Genomic DNA, 20,105 nt, shown 5'->3' with positions numbered 1-20,105 from the left:
AAAAATGATATAAAAAGATTATATTATAAAACTGAGGGTGGGGGCCAGGTAAATGACCTTGGAGGGCCGCATCCGGCCCCCGGGCCTTAGTTTGGGGACCCCTGATCTACAGTGTAGATTAAATGTGGTTTGACATCACTTTAACTGCCATGGCTCAATGCTATGGGTAATTGTAGTTTTGTGAGGCACCAGCCCTCTTTGTAAAACTATAGTTCCCATGATTCCATAGCTATGAGCCTGGTGTTGGCAGGGCCAACATATGATGAAATAGATTCCACTTCTTTAAATATAGGATATCCCTGGTTTGTGGCTGAACTTGGTTACCTTCAGCTATAGCAATACCAGCTGTAAAACATTACAAAAACTTTCATTAAAATCTAAAAACCATTTGATGCCATAGTTGATGCTGTTCTCTTGGATGTAATCTTGGCACCTGTTTGTCCAGTATTGATGGATACTTTGTGCAGCCTGAGGATGTGGACAGGATCCTTGTAGAGGTGAGAACCACGACCACCAGTGGATTTTAACTTGTATTTTAACTCTGTGTATCTTGTTATATGTCTTATCTCTTGTTTTAATGATGTATCCCGCTGAGAGCCACAGGGAGAGCTGGGTAATACATTCACCACCACCACCACCACCACCACCATCATCATCAGATACACAACAAGATTAATACACAGCAAACAAGATCACTATCCTGGCTGTTGTATTAGCTCACACTTTGGACACTTCCCAAGTGTCTAGGACTGTGATGTATCTGTGAATAATGTGTGCAGATCTGAGTAGGGTAGCCTTTTGTAGCTGTCAGATGATAATTTTGTCCATGCCGATTGTTATGATTGAGCCTCATGGCTCTGCTACTGGGAAGCGTGGGCGTAAGACTCCTTGAGAGTCAGATACTCTCGAGGAGCGAGAAAGAAAGAGGCTGCGAGATATCTTTGCAGAACCATCTGACGAGGATTCTTTTGAGGGGTTTACAGAGAGAATGGAGGAAGAGGTGGTGAGCTCGGAAGAGGATGAGATGGATTGGACTCGGGTAAGGGAGGAATTGGGTGCCACTGGCAATGATGGGATGGAAGATGATTGGGGACCTTCAGGACTAGACCCATGGACAAGCTGGAGGGATGGGACGGGATCCACAGCTGGGGATGCTGTGGGGCGTAGTCAGAGGTGTTCCAGCTCTGATGAGGAAAGTGATGAGGAAACGCCCGGGTTAAGGAGGGCAGCTGATAGTGATGAGGACTTGTAACTGGCATAAAATGGGGTTTGGGAGCAATTGCAAATTGCGTTGGGCAAGGTAATCTGGACGAACGCTTGGGATCTGTGTGGGACGTTTTCCTGAAGACGGGTGTGTTTCGTGTGCTGACTACGTAAGTTGTTTTGGAATCTGGGTTCAGACGGCGGGAGGAATTGTGTGGGCTTTTGTTTGTGCAACCTCTGCTTAATCTCAATAGCTTTGACCTTCCGTCGTCTTCTTGACGGACGCCATCTGCTACTCTGGATTTACGGACTGAACTGACTACGGGCTCGGATTCTCCTACCTGGACTTGGTGAACTACAAACGTCTGCTTCTGCCTTTCAACCTTCGGAAAGAACTGGGACTACGCTACTGCTTCAATCCTTGGCTGTTGTGTTTGTATTGGAACCTTGCCTGCTGTGTGGAGGAGTAACTTCTAAGTTACTCAAAACATAGTGCTGGCAGCAGAGAAGCATCTGCTGCCAATTAGTTACATTCTTTTGAACTCTTTGTTCACCAGTTTCTGTTTTGTTTATTCTCAGGCTGAAGCAAGCTGTTTTGATTTTGTCCGGATTAAACTCCGGTTTAATCCGGTTTATCTTTTGAATGTTTTTCTTGCCCCTTTTTGCTTTTTAAGGCCAGTGTTGCCTAGCCCTTGTCTTTTACGGGCATTTTGAGTTCTGTAAATCCAATAAACTCTGTTATCTTTGATTCTGTGGCGTTCTGTCCTTGACACCAATTGTGTTTAAGTGCAGCCAAGGTCTTTAGGCACTGCACCCAGTGTGCTGATCACCACTGGGCCACGTTTACTGGCTTGTTCCAGAGTCTTTTTAAATCCTCATATCGTGTCAGCTTTTCCAGTTGCTTCTTGTCAATTCTGCTGTCACCTGGGATTGCAACATCGACGATCCAAACATCGTTTATTAACATGATAATGAGGTCAGGAGTATTGTGTTCCCAAAACTCTGTCAGTCTGAACTCGGAAGTCCCAGAGTAGTTTGATGTATTTGTTGTTGTTGTTGTTGTTGTTGTTGTTATTATTAACAACAACAACAACACGATCAAGGCTATCAACACCTGGGCCATACATTAGATACACTGCTGGAGTTCTGAACTGGAACCAAGCAGAGCTGGATGATCTGGACAGAAAAACAAGAAAACTGATGACAATCCACTACTCATTACACCCGTGTAGTGATGTCAACAGACTTTATCTGCCCAGAAAATCAGGAGGCAGGGGGTTTCTGCAAGTGAAACAAACAGTAGAAGAAGAGAAACATGCCCTGGCAGATTATGTGAAAGGCAGTCAAGAACCAGCATTGAGGAAAGTCAACAGTAGTAAACTGCTTCAAGTGCAAAAGACAAAGAGTGAATACCGTAAAAACACAATCCAGAGCAGAAGAGAAAACTGGCGAATGAAGGCTCTCTGTCATACCCCAGCCACCTTTGGTTTCTGAACCTGATTCAGAAATGAACTTTGACCAGGATGAAGCTTATTCTGACTTTTTGCCTAGTCCACAGAGCTCCTTCCAATTACAGCTCCCAGCTGTTGATAGCTCGGATGCTTCCTTAATTGGGAGAGATACTGAAAATATTACTCCCGTGGCTGAACCAGATGTTTGATTTCCCCAGAGAATGTATCCTTCAACAGAAGGGAGTTGTGATGCCTAGGGCACCTTTGGCCCCTGACCCTGTGGCCATTACGGTCCAGGACGAAGAAGACTTTGGTTTTCTCCCATGTCAGCAAGATTCAACTCCTTTCCAGATGCCTCATGTTGACATCTCCGAGCCAGAGCCAATTAAGGATGCCCTTGAAACTGTGCTGGCTCTCCCAGATTCTCCGGAAGGTTTAGTGTTTGATCGTAGAGCATTTGTGCAAACAGAAAGATCACATAGACAAAGCTTGCGGAGAAGCGCCAGATTAGCGGAGCGTGGAGACTATGGCTAAACCCTGTTTTCTTGGGAAGAATTTGGGAGTTAGACACCTGGCGCGGTGACTGTGACAAGCTCAGTTCTCTTGGGAAGTTTTAGGGAGTCAGGCACTTGGATTGGGGGAGCTTATGAACTTCAATAAAAGTATTGTGCTGAGAACTTTCCTTCACGGTGTCAACTTTACTTCTGACTGGGAAGCATCATCATCTCTAGCTCTTGGAATCCAAGCGGCCTGAAGGTGCTCTACTCTTGAGTAGATCGGCCGCCAGTCTACCTCCTTGCTCAAGTTTGGACTGCGTTTCAGCTCCTGTTCCTCTAGTTCCTGCCTTGCTTTGAAATCCTGCTTTTGGACATTGACTCCAGAGAACTCTCATTGCCTCTTTGATCCTTTTTCCCCCACTCAATACGCAAGCCGAGTTTGAGTGTGTTTCGGTTTCTGGACTTTGGACTCTAATATTGGACATAAGACTTTCATTTTTTGGACTAATTTTGATCTTTCCTGAAAGGTCAACTGCTTATTCAACTTTGCTGCTTATTTCCTTTTGGAACTTTAATTGCTTTAATAAAGATATTATATTGTTATTGGCCTCTGTGTTGGTTTTCAGTGCTCTCACTGCCTTGGGGTGTAACAGAAGTTTCTGCATCGCCAGAGATCAGAAAAACAACGGCTCCGAAGAAGTAACCGTTTGGCATCTCGAGGGGATAATGGATAGAAGATTCCCTTGGGAACCTCTGGGGAGGTTGGCTTCCCTTCGTTGTGATCAGAGCTAAGTTCCATAAAAGTGCCTTGCACTGTGAACACTTTGTGGTGTCAACGTAGCGATTTCATGAGAACAGTTCACGGACTCTAGTTCCTGATTCTACCAAGCCAAGTTTCCTGTTCCTGGCGGCCAAGGACTATTCTTCACTCATCCTTTCCACTTATTCATTCCTGAATTTATAATTGTTTTAATAAAGATATTATATGATTATTGGTCTCTGTTTGGTTTCCAGCGCTCATGCTGCCTTGGGGTGCAACACTCTCCATGGGCAGTTCCTGGAGAAAATCAAGAGCCAAATTGACAAAGAAAAAACATGGCTGAGGCTCACAAATGGAACTTTGAAAAAGGAGACGGAGGGCCTGATTCTGGCAGCCCAAGAACAAGCCATTAGAACCAATGCCATCAAAGCAAAAATTGAAAAGCCGACGACAGATCCCAAATGTAGATTCTGCAAGGAAGCAGATGAAACAATAGATCACATCCTCAGCTGCTACAAGAAGATTGCACAGACAGAAGCATAACACCGTTACTCAGATGATTCATTGGAACTTGTGCCACAAATACCATCTGCCTGCAACAAAAAACTGGTGGGATCACAAGCCGGAAAAAGTTACAGAGAATGAACATGTCAAGCTACTCTGGGACTTCCGAATTCAGACAGAGTTTTGGAGGACAATATTCCTGACCTCACAATTGTGTTAAAAAACAAAGTATGGATTGTCGATGTTGCAATCCCAGGGGACAGCAGGATTGAAGAAAAACAACTGGAAAAGCTGACACGATATGAGGATTTAAAGATCGAATTGCAAAGACTGTGGCACAAGCCAGTCAAGGTGGTCCCAGTGGTGATCGGCACACTGGTTGCAATGCTTAAAGACCTTGGCCTGCACTTAAACACAATCGGCGCTGACAAAATTACCACCTTACTGGGATCTGCAGAAGGCCACCTTACTGGGATCTGCACGCATTATTCGCCGATACATCACACAGTCCTAGACACTTGGGAAGTGTCCAATGTGTGATCCCATACAACAGCCAGCAGTGTCTGCTGTGGACTCATCTTGTTGTGTTTCAAATAATAATAATAATAATTAAACAGTCCTAGACATCTGGGAAGTGTTCGACTTGTGATTTTGTGATACGAAATCCAGAATGTCTATCTTGTTTGCTGTGTCATACAATAAAATAATAATAATAATAATAATAATAATAATAATAATAATAATAATAATAATGCCCTGGCAGAATATGTAAAGCAAAGTGAAGAACCTGCTTTGATTGAAGTCAAAAATCAGAAACTCCTCGAAGCACAGCAGACAAAAAACCAGTACAAGAAAGCCACAATACAAACTAGAGCTGACAGCTGGCACAACAAAACACTGCATGGAAAGTTCCTTGACAAAATTGAAGGAAAAGCTGACAAGGAGAAGACCTGGCTCTGGCTCACGAATGGGACCCTGAAGAAGGAGACAGAAGGCCTGATCCTTGCAGCCCAGGAGCAAGCCATCAGAACAAATGCAATTAAGGCCAAGATTGAAAAATCAGCTGATGACCCAAAATGCAGACTGTGCAAGGAAGCTGACGAAACCATTGATCATCTCCTCAGCTGCTGCAAGAAAATTGCACAGACAGACTACAAACAGAGGCATAACTGTGTGGGCTTCCCTTGAAGACGGCCCGGAAATTACAACTAGTCCAACGCTCGGCGGCCAGATTAATAACGGGAGCGAGTTTCAGGGAGAGATCTACTCCCTTGTTTAAGGAGCTCCACTGGCTGCCGTTCATTTTCCGGTCCCAATTCAAGGTGCAGACCATCATTTATAAAGCCCTAAACGGTTTGGGACCCGCCTACCTTCGTGACCGCATCTCCTACTATAAACCTGCCCGAGCCCTTCGTTCATCTGGGGAGGCCCTCCTGTCTCCACTGCCTTTATCACAGGCCCGCCTTGTGGGAACAAGGGAGAGGGCCTTTTCTGCTGTGGCCCCCCGTTTGTGGAACTCACTGCCCATTGAGATCAGGCTAGCCCCCACTCTTTTAGCCTTTAAGAAAGTTTTAAAAACATGGCTCTTCCGGTGTGCTTTCGGAGAGTAATTGTATATACCTCCTGTGTTTCTCTCCCCAACATGTATTCTGTAGACCCTGTTCCCCATGGTTTTATTCTTATCTCTTCTTACCCCGAGTTTTTAACCTTGTGTCCATGCGGCCCGCCCTTGTTATGTTATGCTACGTTCTGCTTTTTTGTTCTGTATTGTGTAGTGTTATTGTTGCATTGTTTAATTGCATTCTGATATGTTGTTTTTATATTTTGTCTATTGTATTGTCTTGGGCATGGCCCCATGTGAGCCGCCCCGAGTCCCCGTTGGGGAGATGGTGGCGGGGTATAAATAAAGTTTTATTATTATTATTATTATGGCCCAAATGATCCATTGGAACTTATGCATCAAGTACCACCTGCCAGCAGCAAAGAACTGGTGGGATCACAAACCAGCAAAGGTCGTGGAAAATGAACACGCAAAGATACTGTGGGACTTCCGAATCCAGACTGACAAAGTTCTGGAACACAACACACCAGATATCACAGTTGTGGAAAAGAACAAGGTTTGGATAATTGATGTCGCCATCCCAGGTGACAGTCGCATTGATGAAAAACAACAGGAAAAACTCAGCCGCTATCAGGACCTCAAGATTGAACTTCAAAGACTCTGGCAGAAACCAGTGCAGGTGGTCCCGGTGGTGATGGGCACATTGGGTGCCGTGCCAAAAGATCTCAGCCGGCATTTGGAAACAATAGACATTGACAAAATTACGATCTGCCAACTGCAAAAGGCCACCCTACTGGGATCTGCACGCATCATCCGAAAATACATCACACAGTCCTAGACACTTGGGAAGTGTTCGACTTGTGGTTTTGTGAAACGAAATCCAGCATGTCTATCTTGTGTGCTGTGTCATACAACATCGTTGTGTCAATAATAATAATAATAATAATAATAATAATAAGAGACTCCTGGCTTTTTTAACTGATCAAAAAGGCTGGAAAAATATTTCCAAGATATCTCAATAGGTACATAAATGCAGGTATTCCAACCCCCCCCCCCCCCCCAACTGAAGCACTTCTGGTCCCTAGCATTTCAAATAAGGAATACTCAGCATGTACTTTAATGGCACAAAACAATGTTTTGATTCTCCCAAAGATATGTTGTGGGTTGCTAATAGCGTGGTACATATAGCAATATGTATCCCTCCATCAAGAACATGCATCTATACTGCCTTATCAAATCCAGATTATCTGCTTTGAACTGGATTATACAGCAGTATAGACTCCTTGGCCCCTTTTACACTTCAATATAATTCAAATTATCAAAGCAGATAATTGCCATTATATGCTTTGAACTGGATTATAAATCTACACTGCTAGATAATCTAGTTCAAAGCAGAATAATTAATATTTTATATGGCAGTGTAGAAGGGGCTGTAGTGTGGACTGTGATGCATGCGTATCTGACCTATGCAAGTGGAGAATTTGTCATATATGCAGAATATGATTTTCCAGTTTCAGATTTTGGCTGGAAGAATGGCTTTGCTTGACAATTTCATTTTTTTCTACCTACTCTTTCAAAGCTGTTGATTAAACCTCTAAGTCCCTCAATTACTACATTCAGCATAACTGAGGGAAAAAGGTTTGATGTAAGAGATAACAAGCCCTGTTAATAATGTTAATATGCATCTACTAAATGGGGGCTCCATTTAACCACTCAGCTTCTTCTGGCTTCCACCAGATGGTGCCCGACCTTTTTGTCTTGTTTCAGCATGGTTACAGCAGGGTTGTGATTTTCTCCTAAGCCAGGTTCTTTAAGGACAACAAGGACCAAATGTTCTCATTCTTATATAAACCTCCTCACTGTACAATATGCTTAATGCTGCTCCATCCCACTGTCTAATGCCTCTCTTTGTAATGTTTAAAATGTAGATGCTGAGACCACAATACTTCCATTGTCTTTCCTCAATGCTGTTTTATCATCTGATGAAGAAAGCGGCAAAGGGTTGAGAGTGAGTGTCATGTATTTTGTGTCTTTTGGTTGGCCCAATAAATGTATCACCATCAAATATATTTTGGATTTAACCAGATGAGGTGGTAAGTCAATGGCTGAAGCACTACTCTTCCCTCTTGTATGGTTAAAGGGAGTTCTGATAAGGAATACTATGGAGCTGTGTTGCAGGCAATCTGATGGCCACCAGATAAGCACACACAGAAACAATTGGCGGGATCTTCCAGGACACAAGGAACCAGAGTGTTTTCAGGGTATGTATGCACATAAACTATGTCACCACCCCTTATAATGAACAAGTTTTTTTAAATCTGCGGAGCACCTGAAATGGAGGATATAGCACACATATTATTTGATTGTAAATTGTACCAGAAAGCGAGAGACTTGTCCATATATCAAATGGACAATGTATTGGGAATCTCACATCAGAACAACATATTTTATGTGTGGCCAAGACCCAAAAATGACATATAAAACAGCTCTGTATTTAAGCAGAAATATATGTTTGAGAACTACATATGTGGGGCTGATTAGGGTAAATTGTAGGGGTGATAAGGAAATACGATGTATATATTCAGTTTTATCATCTTTATTTACTGTATTATAAGTGCATTAGGAGCCCCCGGTGGCCTAGTGGGTTAAAGCCTTGTGACTTGAAGGTTGGGTTGCTGATCCGAAGGCTGCCAGGTTGGAGTCCAACCCCCGGGGAGAGCACGGATGAGCTCCCTCTATCAGCTCCAGCTCCATACGGGGACATGAGAGAAGCCTCCCACAAGGATGGTAAAAACATCAAAACATCCAGGCGTCCCCTGGGCAATGTCCTTGCAGACGGCCAATTCTCTCACACCAGAAGTGACTTGCAATTTCTCAAGTCACTCCTGACACAAAAAAGTGTCTTATTTTAAATTACTACATTGAGTGTAACCAAGTCTTACAAACCTTGTTGTTTCGTTTGGTATTGTGATATGGCCTAAGGGCTAATCAATAAATTTATTATTATTATTAACATAAACTACATTGATCTGTAGATGGTACCATGAGCTTACATGCATCCTCCCCAACGGCTCTTCACACTGCAGAAAAACGCAGGAGAGAACGGGTTAAGGGGGGGGGGGTTAAATGACGTTACTGGTAAAACCATTTTGCATTGGAGCAGTGCAGCCAAAAGTGGGATAAATCCTCCCCCCCCCCCCTTCCAATGGAGGCTGCACGTTATGGAGACACAGGTGATTTCCAGTTTCTAAACTTAAATAGAGCATGAAAACACAATTGGGGAAAGAGTGAAATCTGGGGGAAGTTTTTTTATTTCCTCCGTTATACATTCATCCTTATATGCGCACATGGGAATCTCTTCATATTTTATATTAAGGTATTTGCAAGCGCACATATAAGGATCAGTGCATAACAAAGTTTGTTTGTTTTTTTTAAAAAAGTTCTGGAGGATGTCCCCCATTCAGCCTTTTATTCCGAGACAAAAAAGGGCTGTGGGAATGGCGGGGGAAGACAGTCCAGGACCTGTAGATCTGTGTGGGGATCTGTAGGCAGGTCCTGGGTTTGTTTTGGAAATCTGCATTTTGGCGCTGTCTGGAAGGGTCATCAGATACAGGTTTTGCTGACATCCATGGCTCTCAGCCTCAAGCAAATATGCAAAGAATTGCAGCTTTATGTACTGATCAAGATATTCAATTCCACTTTGTTGCCTCTAATTTGTTGCATGCAAACCTTACTTACTTACTTAGGCGATCCCTCATAGCCCGAGGATGATGGGCCTCCAAGTGTAGTGTCTAGGTCAGGGGCCCCCAAACTAAGGCCCGGGGGTCGGATGCGGCCCATTGAAGCCATTTATCCGGCCCCCACGGCACAAGGGCAGAAGGGGGTTGGGCTAAATGATCCAAGGGGTCTCTTCTTCTCTTACAACCATTATTATTATTATTATTATTATTATTATTATTATTATTATTATTATTATTATTATTTGAAACACAACAAGATGAGTCCACAGCAGACACTCTGCTGGCTGTTGTATTGGCTCACACGTCAGACACTTCCCAAGTGTCAAGGACTGTGTGATGTATCAGCGAATAATGCGTGCAGATCCCAGTAAGGTGGCCTTCTGCAGCTGACAGATGGTAATTTTGTCAGCGCCGATTGTGTTTAAGTGCAGGCCAAGGTCTTTAGGCACTGCACCCACTGTGCAAATCACCACTGGGACCACCTTGACTGGCTTGTGCCAGAGTCTTTGTAATTCGATCTTTAAATCCTCATATCGTGTCAGCTTTTCCAGTTGTTTCTCCTCAATCCTGCTGTCACCTGGGATTGCAACATCGACGATCCATACTTTGTTTTTTAACACAATTGTGAGGTCAGGAGTATTGTGTTCCAAAACCCTGTATTATTATTATTATTATTATTATTATTATTATTATTATTATTATTAACATTGAGGCTGGGTGGCCATCTGTCAGGGATGCTTTGCTTGTGCTTTCGGTGCACAGAGGCAGAAGGGGGTTGCACTACATGGCCCAAAGGGTCTCTTCCAACCCTTATTATTATTATTATTATTATTATTATTATTATTATTATTAACATTGAGACTGGGTGGCCATCTGTCAGGGGTGCTTTGCTTGTGCTTTTGGTGCACAAAGGCAGAAGGGGGTTGGACTCAATGGCCCAAAGGGTCTCTTCCAACCCTTATTGTTATTATTATTATTATTATTATTATTATTATTATTATTATTATTAACATTGAGGCTGGGTGGCCATCTTTCAGGAGTGCTTTGCTTGTGCTTTTGGTGCACAAAGAAAGAAGGGGATTGGACTCAATGGCCCAAAGGGTCTCTTCCAACCATTATTATTATTATTATTATTAATAGTTTTTATTGCATTTAATTTTTATCATACAATAATTACTTTTATCACATAGCAGATATTTAATTTATCATACAATACTTGCATCATTCTTTTATATCTACTGTTGATTTATATCTACTACATCGTTAACATTTGTCTATCTATATTTCTTCACCACTGTGTATCCCCCCCTCCCTCCCCGAGCCATTTCTTATGCATTGTCTAACCAAAATCTCATTTCTTCCTGAGGCGGTAGCCCTCCATCCCTTTCTCAATAAATTTCCCCCATACATCCTCAAAATCATTTTTTCCATAGCCTTCTTTTAACTTTTAATTTGCATGTTAGCTTATCATTTATTGCCAATTTCCATACTTCCTTATACCATTCTTCAATCTGTACATCTATTACTTTTCTCCTTGCTATAAGCAGTCTTGCTATTGTCAATAGATTTGTTATTGCTTCTTTTTCTTTTTTTTATCCATCTTATTGTTATTATATATTGATAATAATGCAATACCAGGGTTTCTTTCCAATTTGATGTCCATTATATCCTCTATCTCTTTAAATATTTTGTACCAAAATTTCCTTACATATTTACAATGCCACCACATATGTAAATATGTTCCCACTTCCTGACAGCCTCTCCAGCAATTTTTTGGATGGTTTTTATTAATATTTGACATTTTAATGGCGTTAAATAACATTTCCAAATTATCTTATAATAATTTTCTTTAACTCTTATTGATAAATTTTTCAAGTGCCTTTGTTTCCACAATTGCGACCATTCCATTTCATTTATTTTCATCTCCAACTCCTCCTCCCATAATTCCTTAATAGTGGTATTTTTTCTCTCTCCTTCTTTTATTCCCCCCAATATTCTATAGATTCTACCAGTTACACCTTTCATTTTTTTTATAATCATCTATATCCCCTCCATTTTGTATTATTTGTTCAAAGGGGATTGGAGTCAATGCCCCAAAGGGTCTCTTCCAACCCTTATTATTATTATTATTATTATTATTATTATTATTATTATTATTATTAACATTGACGCTGGGTGGCCATCTGTCAGGGGTGCTTTGCTTGTGCTTTCAGTGCACAAAGGCAGAAGGGGATTGGACTCAATGGCCCAAAGGGTCTCTTCCAACCCTCTTTTTTATTATTGTTGTTGTTGTTATTATTATTGTTATTATTATTAATAATAATTATTATTATTATTATTATTGCTCGGTGTCCAACTATAGTCTGGCCCTCCAACGGTCCAAAGGATCGTGAACTGGCCCCCTGTTTAAAAAGTTTGGGGACCCCTGGTCTAGGTGGATGATACGTAGGTGACTGTAGAGCCCTATTCTTGACCTGTATGTTTTTCCGTAGTGAGGACATTGGTTTCCAGGTGGAAGGTGGTGCCGGTCAGGGTTGGCTTGACACACCTTCCTCTTGGCACGTTTCTTCCTTAAGCCCTCTATTCGTGCCTCTTCGAATTCTGCAGAACTGCTGATCACAGCTGACTTCTAGCTAGAGTGCTCAATGGCCAGGGCTTCCCAGTTCTCAATATCTATGCCACAGTTTTTAAGATTGGTTTTAAGCCCATCTTTAAACCTCTTTTCCTGTCCCCCAATATTACATTTCCCATTCTTGACTTGGGAGTATAGTAACTGCTTTGGGAGACGGTGATCAGGCATTCAGACAGTGTGGCCAGTCCAGCAGAGTTGATGACATAGGAGCATCGCTTCAATGCTGGTGGTCTTTCCTTCGTCCAACACACTGACATTTGTCTGCCTGTCTTTCCAAGAGATTTGCAGCATTTTTTGGAGGCAATGCTGATGGAATTTTCCAGGAGTTGAGTGTGATGTCTGTAGACAGTCCATGTTTTGTAGGTGTATAGCAGGGTTGGGAGGACAATAGCTTTATAAACAAGCACCTTGATATCCCTACGAATGTCTCAATTCTCAAGCACTCTTCTTCATTTGGAGAAATGTTGCAGTTGCAGAACTCAGGCAGTGTAGTATTTCAGTGTTGATCTTGTCTTTTGTGGAGACGTGGCTGCAAAGGTAGCAGAAATGATCAGCATTTTCTAATGTTACACCATTAAACTGTATTCCTGGCAATGCAGAGGGATTGGCTGGTGCCTGCTGGAAGAGCACCTTGGTTTTCTCAATGTTCAGTGAGAATCCGAGCTTCTCGTATGCTTTTGCAAAGGTGTTTAGAGTGGCTTGTAGGTCTTCCTCTGAATGAGCACAGATTACATTACAATCAGCATATTGGAGTTCTATAACAGATGTTGTTGTGACCTTGGTTTTGGCTTTCAGTCTGCTGAGGTTAAATAGCTTGCCATCTGTTTGATAGATGATTTCCATTCTGGTGGGAAGCTTCCCATCAACAAGATGAAGTATCATAGCGATGAAGCTGGAGAATAAGGTTGGTGCAATAACACAGCCCTGTTTAACACCTGATTAAATGGGTCACTTTGGAATCCATTGCTGCCCAAGAGTGTTGCCATCACATCATCATGGAGGAGCCGCAGGATGTTCACAAATTTGTAAGGGCACCTTTACAAAGGATGGTCCAGAGAGCTCTGCGATTCACTGGGTCAAATGCCGTGTCAATGAATGCCATGTACAGAGACTGATTTTGTTTCCTGCATTTTTCTTGGAGCTGTCGTGCAGTGAAAATCATGTCCACTGTTCCTCTGGAGGGGCGGAAGCCATTCTGGGATTCTGGGAGGGCGTCTTCTGAGATGAGTAGAAGGCAGTTTGCAAGAATTCTTGTGAGGATTTTCCCAGCAGAGGTTAAGAGGGAGATACCTTAATAGTTTTAACAATCTGTTCTACCTCCTTTTTTGAAAAGGGTGATGATGGTGGCATCCTTGATGTCGGCTGGGATTTCTCGGTCATGCAAAAATTTATGCAACCTTCCATGCAAGTACTCAGCATGTCATAGATGAATAACATCCTGAGCCTTGTGGTACTGTATGACTAAGATATTTTTTTTGTTGAATAAGCTGTTTGAACAGTGCTAAGAGTTTCTTCTGAAATCCTTCCATAGGAAGGTGGAGGAGAGCGATGACAAAGGGGAAAGGCCTCCAGGAATCCCAGCTACATTCCAACCTGAACCTCTGGTGCCCCTGGCGAACGCCGGGCGTGGCACAGAGCAACGGGAGGCAGCAGTGAGGCCTCCGGGGCCTCAAGGGGGCTTGCGACGGGCGGAACATTGGGGATTGCCACCACAGGGACCCCAGCAGAGACGAGAGGAGCTGAAGATAGAGTATGGAGGAGAGTCCTCTGAACTGGATTTTTTCCTAACGACCGTGAGAGGCTACATGGAGGACAACGGCCACACTTTCCGGACGGAGTCCAGCAGGGTCCGAGCCATCGGAGCGGTCCTGAGAAGGGGAGCAGCCGGTTGGTATGTCCAACTGCATGCCAGAAACGACCCATGTCTGGGGTCGGTAAGGCGCTTCTTAGCGGCACTAGAGGAACGCTTCCGAGACCCGCTCGAGCGGATTCAGGCGAGGGAGAAACTGAAAACCATCTGCCAGGGGCAGAGGTCGGTCTCCCAGTATGCTGAGGAATTCCAGTGCCTAGCCGAGAGGATCCCAGAATGGTCGGAAGTCACCAAGCTGGAAATATTTAAAGAAGGGCTACGATGCGAAGTCCTTATTTGGGCAGCGCATCGGGACGATCCGGGGACATTAAGAGGCTGGATCCAGTTGGCGGGCCGTGTCGAGGCCACATTGGCCCAAGTAAAGAGGCATCGAGGGGATCAGCAGCAGCAGCATCCGAAGCCGAAGAGAGAGGGCAGGAGATCCGAGCAACCCCCAACCAGGAGACAGGCCGAGGTGAAGAGAAGCGGCGGAGGAGCGAGAAAGGAGTGCTTTGTGTGCGGACGTGCTGGCAGAGGAAAGGAGGAGGGCGCAATCAGCCCAAACAGCAGGCAGCAGCAGGAAAGCGTGCTGAAGAAGAGCAAGCAGCAAGGGGCCCTTCGGAGGAATTGGTGAGTGACGACACGAAAATGTTAGTTGTGAGGATCAGACTGGAAGGCATCAGGAAATGGGCTACCTGCAAAGCATTTATAGACTGTGGGTGCTCCAGGAACATTATTTCACCAGGGTTAGCCGATGGATTAGGGTGGGAAATATCCCAACTAGAGTCTCCAGTAGCGTTTTCTCAGCTAGACGGCTCTATAGCCTCAGGCTTTGTAGCCAAACATGGCCTCAAGAACGTAGGGTGCAAAATAGGACCGTGGGAAGGGCAGATGTCATTTGTAGTATCACAAGTGGCAACATATAATGTAATTTTGGAGATGCCGTGGCTCGAGCAGGCTAACCCACAAATTGACTGGAAGACAAGGAGCCTATACTTCCAAGGAAGAAGGACAGGAGGCCAAGGGAGTAGAATAGAGATGGGGAGCCGAGGGGAGGATGAGGATGAAAGGATAGCAAAGTTAGCGGAAGCATTGCCTCCAGAATACCGAGACTATGTCGATGTATTTGATGAGAAGGAGGTGGATAAGTTTCCACCAAAGAGGAATGTGGAAGTGGAAATTCAATTGGTACCGGGAGCAGAGCTTCCGAAGGCAAAGATTTACCCCATGTCGGCCCAGGAGAAGGAGGAGTTAAAGAAATACATTGACAAGAACTTAGAAAGAGGTTTTATAGAAAGATCAAATTCCCCTATGGGAGCACCTGTACTATTTCGAAGGAAAAAGGATAATTCCCTGAGACTATGCATTGACTATAGAGGTATGAACGCTATCAGCACAGTGAATAAGTACCCTTTGCCTTTGATAAAAGACCTGATTGCACAGCTATCGGAAGGGAAAGTATTTACAAAGTTAGATCTTGCTGAAGCCTATAATCGAATTCGCATAAAGCCGGAGGACAGGTGGAAAACCGCATTTTCGTGCGCTTATGGACTATACAATTATTGCATGCTCCCTTTTGGTCTAAGCGGCGGAGGCGGGGCTTTCATGCAGCTGATCAATGAGGTGCTTCATCCGTTACTGTACAGGGGCGTTTATGTCTTGATGACATCCTTATTTTGGGTCAATTCAAGGCCCAACATGTGGAATTGGTCAGGGAGGTGCTCCAGAAGTTGAGGGAAGCAAAGTTGTACGCAAAACTGTCTAAATGTGAATTCAATAAAGACAGAATAGACTTTTTGGGATACAGGATTTCCACTCAAGGGATAGCGATGGACCCAGCTAAAGTGGAGGATGTAAAGGGATGGGAAGCACCCAAAACTAGGAAGCAGCTGCAGTCATTCCTGGGGTTCGCAAACTTTTACAGGGCTTTTATCAAAGACTTCGCACAACTAACACTGCCCCTAACGGACCTATTGAAAACTAAAGGGAGAGGGGAGACGGCTAAGGTGAAGTCCCCAGGGGCTAAACTGAATTGGACAGTGGAGTGCCAGCAAGCATTTGAGGCATTGAAAAGGAAATTCACCGAGGAACCCATTCTACAGTATCCGGACACTTCCAAAACTTTTGTAGTGCATTGTGACGCATCAGATTGTGCGTACGGAGCGGTTTTATTGCAGGAGGACGGGGAGGGGAATCTCAGACCGTGTGGTTATTTGTCCAAAAAGTTCAGCGAAGCAGAGAAACGTTGGCCAATTTGGGAGAGGGAAGCATTGGCGATACTAAAAGCATTAGAGAATTGGAGGCATTTCCTGGAGGGTAGTGAAATTCCCTTTGAAGTCTGGACTGACCATAAGAATTTACAATATATTAGATCCCCCTGCAAACTCTCTGCCAAGCAGATAAGATGGGCACAGTATTTTAGCCGGTTCAACTTCAGGCTGAAGTTTTTCCAGGGGAAACGAAATGTGTTGGCTGACGCCCTGTCCCGAATGCCTCAGCACGGTGTAAACACCAAAGAATCCGAGGGGAGCCTATTCTCAGATAAGCAATGGGGCCTAGCAGCACTGACCCGGGCACAGACAAAGAAGGGAGGAAATCTGATAGCAGTCACCACCGGAGGGAAGGTGTGGGAGGAAGAGCTAAAACAAGCGTATGAGGGAGATGGGTGGTTGCAATCTCATAAAGAACAGGGGGAGATGAGTGGAGAATTGGTGTTTGTAAATAAAAAGCTGTACATCCCTGAGAAGCTACGGCTGGAAATGTTGAAAAGGTGTCATGATAGTAAGGGAGCAGGACATCTGGGGCCAACCAGAACGATAAAGCTTTTGGCAAGGCAGTGTTGGTGGCCAGGAATGAGGAAGGATGTAAAATTGTATATAAATCGATGTGAAGTGTGTGCAGAATGTAAAACACCACCGGGGAAACCACAGGGTCTTCTGCAGAGCGTGGTTGAACCCAACAGGCCCTGGGAATGCATAGCCATGGACTTTGTGGGCGAACTGCCTCCCAGCAAGGGCTACAGGTACATTTGGACTGTCCTGGATCTATTCTCAAAACAGGCTCATTTCGTGGCCTTACAAAGACAGAGTCGAACGCACGCAGCAGACCTTAAGTCAATTCCTGCAGATATACTCCAACTATAGACAAAACGATTGGGCGGAACTCCTTCCATTTGCAGAGGTGGCATTTAATGGGGCGGTGCACTCCGCAACGTGCCGCTCACCTTTCCAGGTAATATACGGACAGGAGGTAGCACCTTTCCCCAAACTGCCAGAATGGAAGGAAGAAGGAGGGGCAGATGGAGAGGAGTGGTCAGAAAACATCAGGGCAGGATGGAGAGACGTGATAGCGGCACTAAAAGAAACACAAAGGAAATACAAACTGTTTGCTGACCGAAAACGCAGGGAAGGGGAGAAACTAGCAGAGGGAGACTTGGTTTGGCTAAGTACGAAGAACCTCAAGTTAGGGTTTCCCTCAAGAAAGCTAGTGCCACGCTATGTAGGCCCGTTCAGAGTTTCAAAAGTAATCAACGAGGCCACCTATCAATTGAAATTACCAAAAGATTTAGGGAAAGTGCACCCAGTATTTCACTGTAGCCTATTAAAGAAATATAAAGGTACTTTGGATGAAGGAGAACAGTAGTGTGTTGGATGCTTTCTCCACAGGAAGAAGAGGAGGAGGAAATCATGTCAGGACCATAATTTCTGGGCCTGCACTCTGGCGCCAGTAATCAAGGATGCTGACATCATAACACTGATAAGGCACCTGCAGCTCTCAGCTCTGAAGGAAAACGGCTGTGTGCGAGCGGGAAGAATTGTGCGGGGTTTTCTCTGGGCGGGAATTGTTACTTTGAATATGGGGGAAGAGTATATAAAGGAATCTTCCGGGGTTGACCAGCAATCTTGGCTTTATATGTGTGTACAGTATTCTTCAGTAAAGTTTTTGGTGACAACAGAGAGAGTCTCTTGTGTTCATTCGGAGGCAGCTGGAGTGAGCTGACAATCAAAATTGGAAAATTTGCCCTTTGTTTCAATTGGCATCCTAATTTCCAAGATCTTACAGCAACCTGGTCCTGTGTTTGGTGGGGAAAGATACATAGATGCTTTACAGGAGTATACCTTTAACTTAAAAAACAAGTTCTCATTCCCAGGCAAAATGAAGCTTAAATTTTGACAGTTTATGTGGTGTAATAGTTGAAGTCAAACAACCTGGGAATCAAATCGCCACTTAGTCACTAAATTCACTGGAGGACTCTGTGCCAATCACCATCTCTCAAGGCAACTGTGTATGAAATTACACTGTAAAATTAATGTTATTTGAAGGCATTTTAACTGCATGGTTTAATGTTATAGGAACCCCGGTGGCGAAGTGTGTTAAAGCACTGAGCTGGAGACCCGAAAGGTCGCAGATTCAAACCCCGGGAGCGGCGGGAGCGGCCGCTGTTAGCTCCAGCTTCTGCCACCTAGCAGTTCAAAAACATGCCAATGTGAGTAGATCAATAGGTACCGCTCCGGCAGGAAGGTAACGGTGCTCCATGGAATCATGCCGGCCACATGACCTTGGAGGTGTCTACGGACAACTCCGGCTCTTCGGCTTAGAAATGGAGATGAGCACCAACCCCCAGAGTCAGACATGACTGGACTTAACGTCAGGGGAAAACCTTTACCTTTACCTTAATGTTACAGAATCTTGGTGAGATACCAGAATGCTTTAGTACAGAAGGCTAAAGAGCTCTTAAAACTGCAACTTACAAGATTCCGTACCATTGAACATGAAATCACTCTACTTCTACAGAATTAATTAAATGTAATATAAGAGGTGGAAATGTAAGAGGTGGAAAACCAACCATGCAGCCTTCCATAAAGTTCCATAAAGATGAAATCCCCAGTCCATATGTGGTTTTGCCAACTGTGGCCTTATCTGAAGAAGAAAGAACACTTGACATAGATATATCAATTCCAAATGGGATTATTGTGATGTTTATTATGTGAGGCTATCTTTAAAACCAGTCCCGAAGAGAGGATGACAAAACTCCAATTCTAATTCCTCTATACTGGCTGCTTATGTGTTTCTGAGCTTAATGATGCTAGTCTTTTAATACTCTGAAAAGACTAGGAACAGTCATGTTCTCTGGTTTTGATTCTCTCATTAACACACACAAACCAAACCAAACCACTAGTTTCATGATATGGGGCTCCTTGAGACAGAGGAAGGACAGGGACATCTTTGTGGTACTATCTAAATGATGGGAAACAACTCTTGGGTAATTGAGTAAGGCTCCTTTCTTCTGGTGGACTTAAAAATAAAACCAAGTGTCAATAATGTGGCATTTACAGCAAGAAAACATCTCTCTTCTTATTGTTCATATGTCCTAACCCACACAGGCAAACCAAACCATTACTTGGTCCAGGGGTGGGGATAACCATACATGAGGTTTCTGTTTGAAGTGGAATTTGCAAATAGTTGCACAGTTAAACAATATTTTATAATTCTGTCTGCTTAACAGTCCATTATGTCAAAGATAACCAAGAGAATGCTTAAAAAGAAAAGGTTTTTTTAATAAGAGAATTGGGAATTGCAATATTATCTTGTCTCTGCTAAAAATGATTAGCTTGTTTTGTGATACTGCAGATTCAACATTAAAGAAACCAATGCTCGTCAGCATTATGTGGAGCCCCCAGTGGCGCAGTGGGTTAAACCCTTGTGCTGGCAGGACTGATGACTTGAAAACTGGATTGCTGACCTGAAGATTGCCAGTTCTAATCCAACCCGGGGAGAGCGCGCGGATGAGCTCCCTCTATCAGTTCCAGCTCCATGCCGGGGACATGAGAGGAGCCTCCTTGCACAAGGATAGTAAAAACATCAAAACATCCCGGTGTTCCCTGGGCAACATCCTTGAAGATTGCCA

General features: G+C 43.8%; 1 protein-coding gene across 1 annotated transcript in view; it reads left to right on the top strand.

Moving 5' to 3' along the window:
• LOC134299561 (uncharacterized) overlaps nucleotides 1-18,196 on the top strand; it is an 89,997-nt gene extending 71,801 nt beyond the window's left edge. The window contains exons 2-3 of the mRNA XM_062982731.1: nucleotides 13,880-14,827; nucleotides 17,863-18,196. Coding sequence (XP_062838801.1) covers nucleotides 13,880-14,827; nucleotides 17,863-18,196 — 1,282 coding nt within the window. The remainder of the gene's footprint in view (nucleotides 1-13,879; nucleotides 14,828-17,862) is intronic.
• Nucleotides 18,197-20,105: the final 1,909 nt, after the last annotated feature.

Source organism: Anolis carolinensis, chromosome 5, assembly GCF_035594765.1.
Source record: "Anolis carolinensis isolate JA03-04 chromosome 5, rAnoCar3.1.pri, whole genome shotgun sequence".
In the NCBI taxonomy this organism is placed as follows: domain Eukaryota; kingdom Metazoa; phylum Chordata; class Lepidosauria; order Squamata; family Dactyloidae; genus Anolis; species Anolis carolinensis.
The sequence above is the reverse complement of the archived record's forward strand: the minus strand, read 5'-3'. Positions and strand labels throughout refer to the sequence as shown.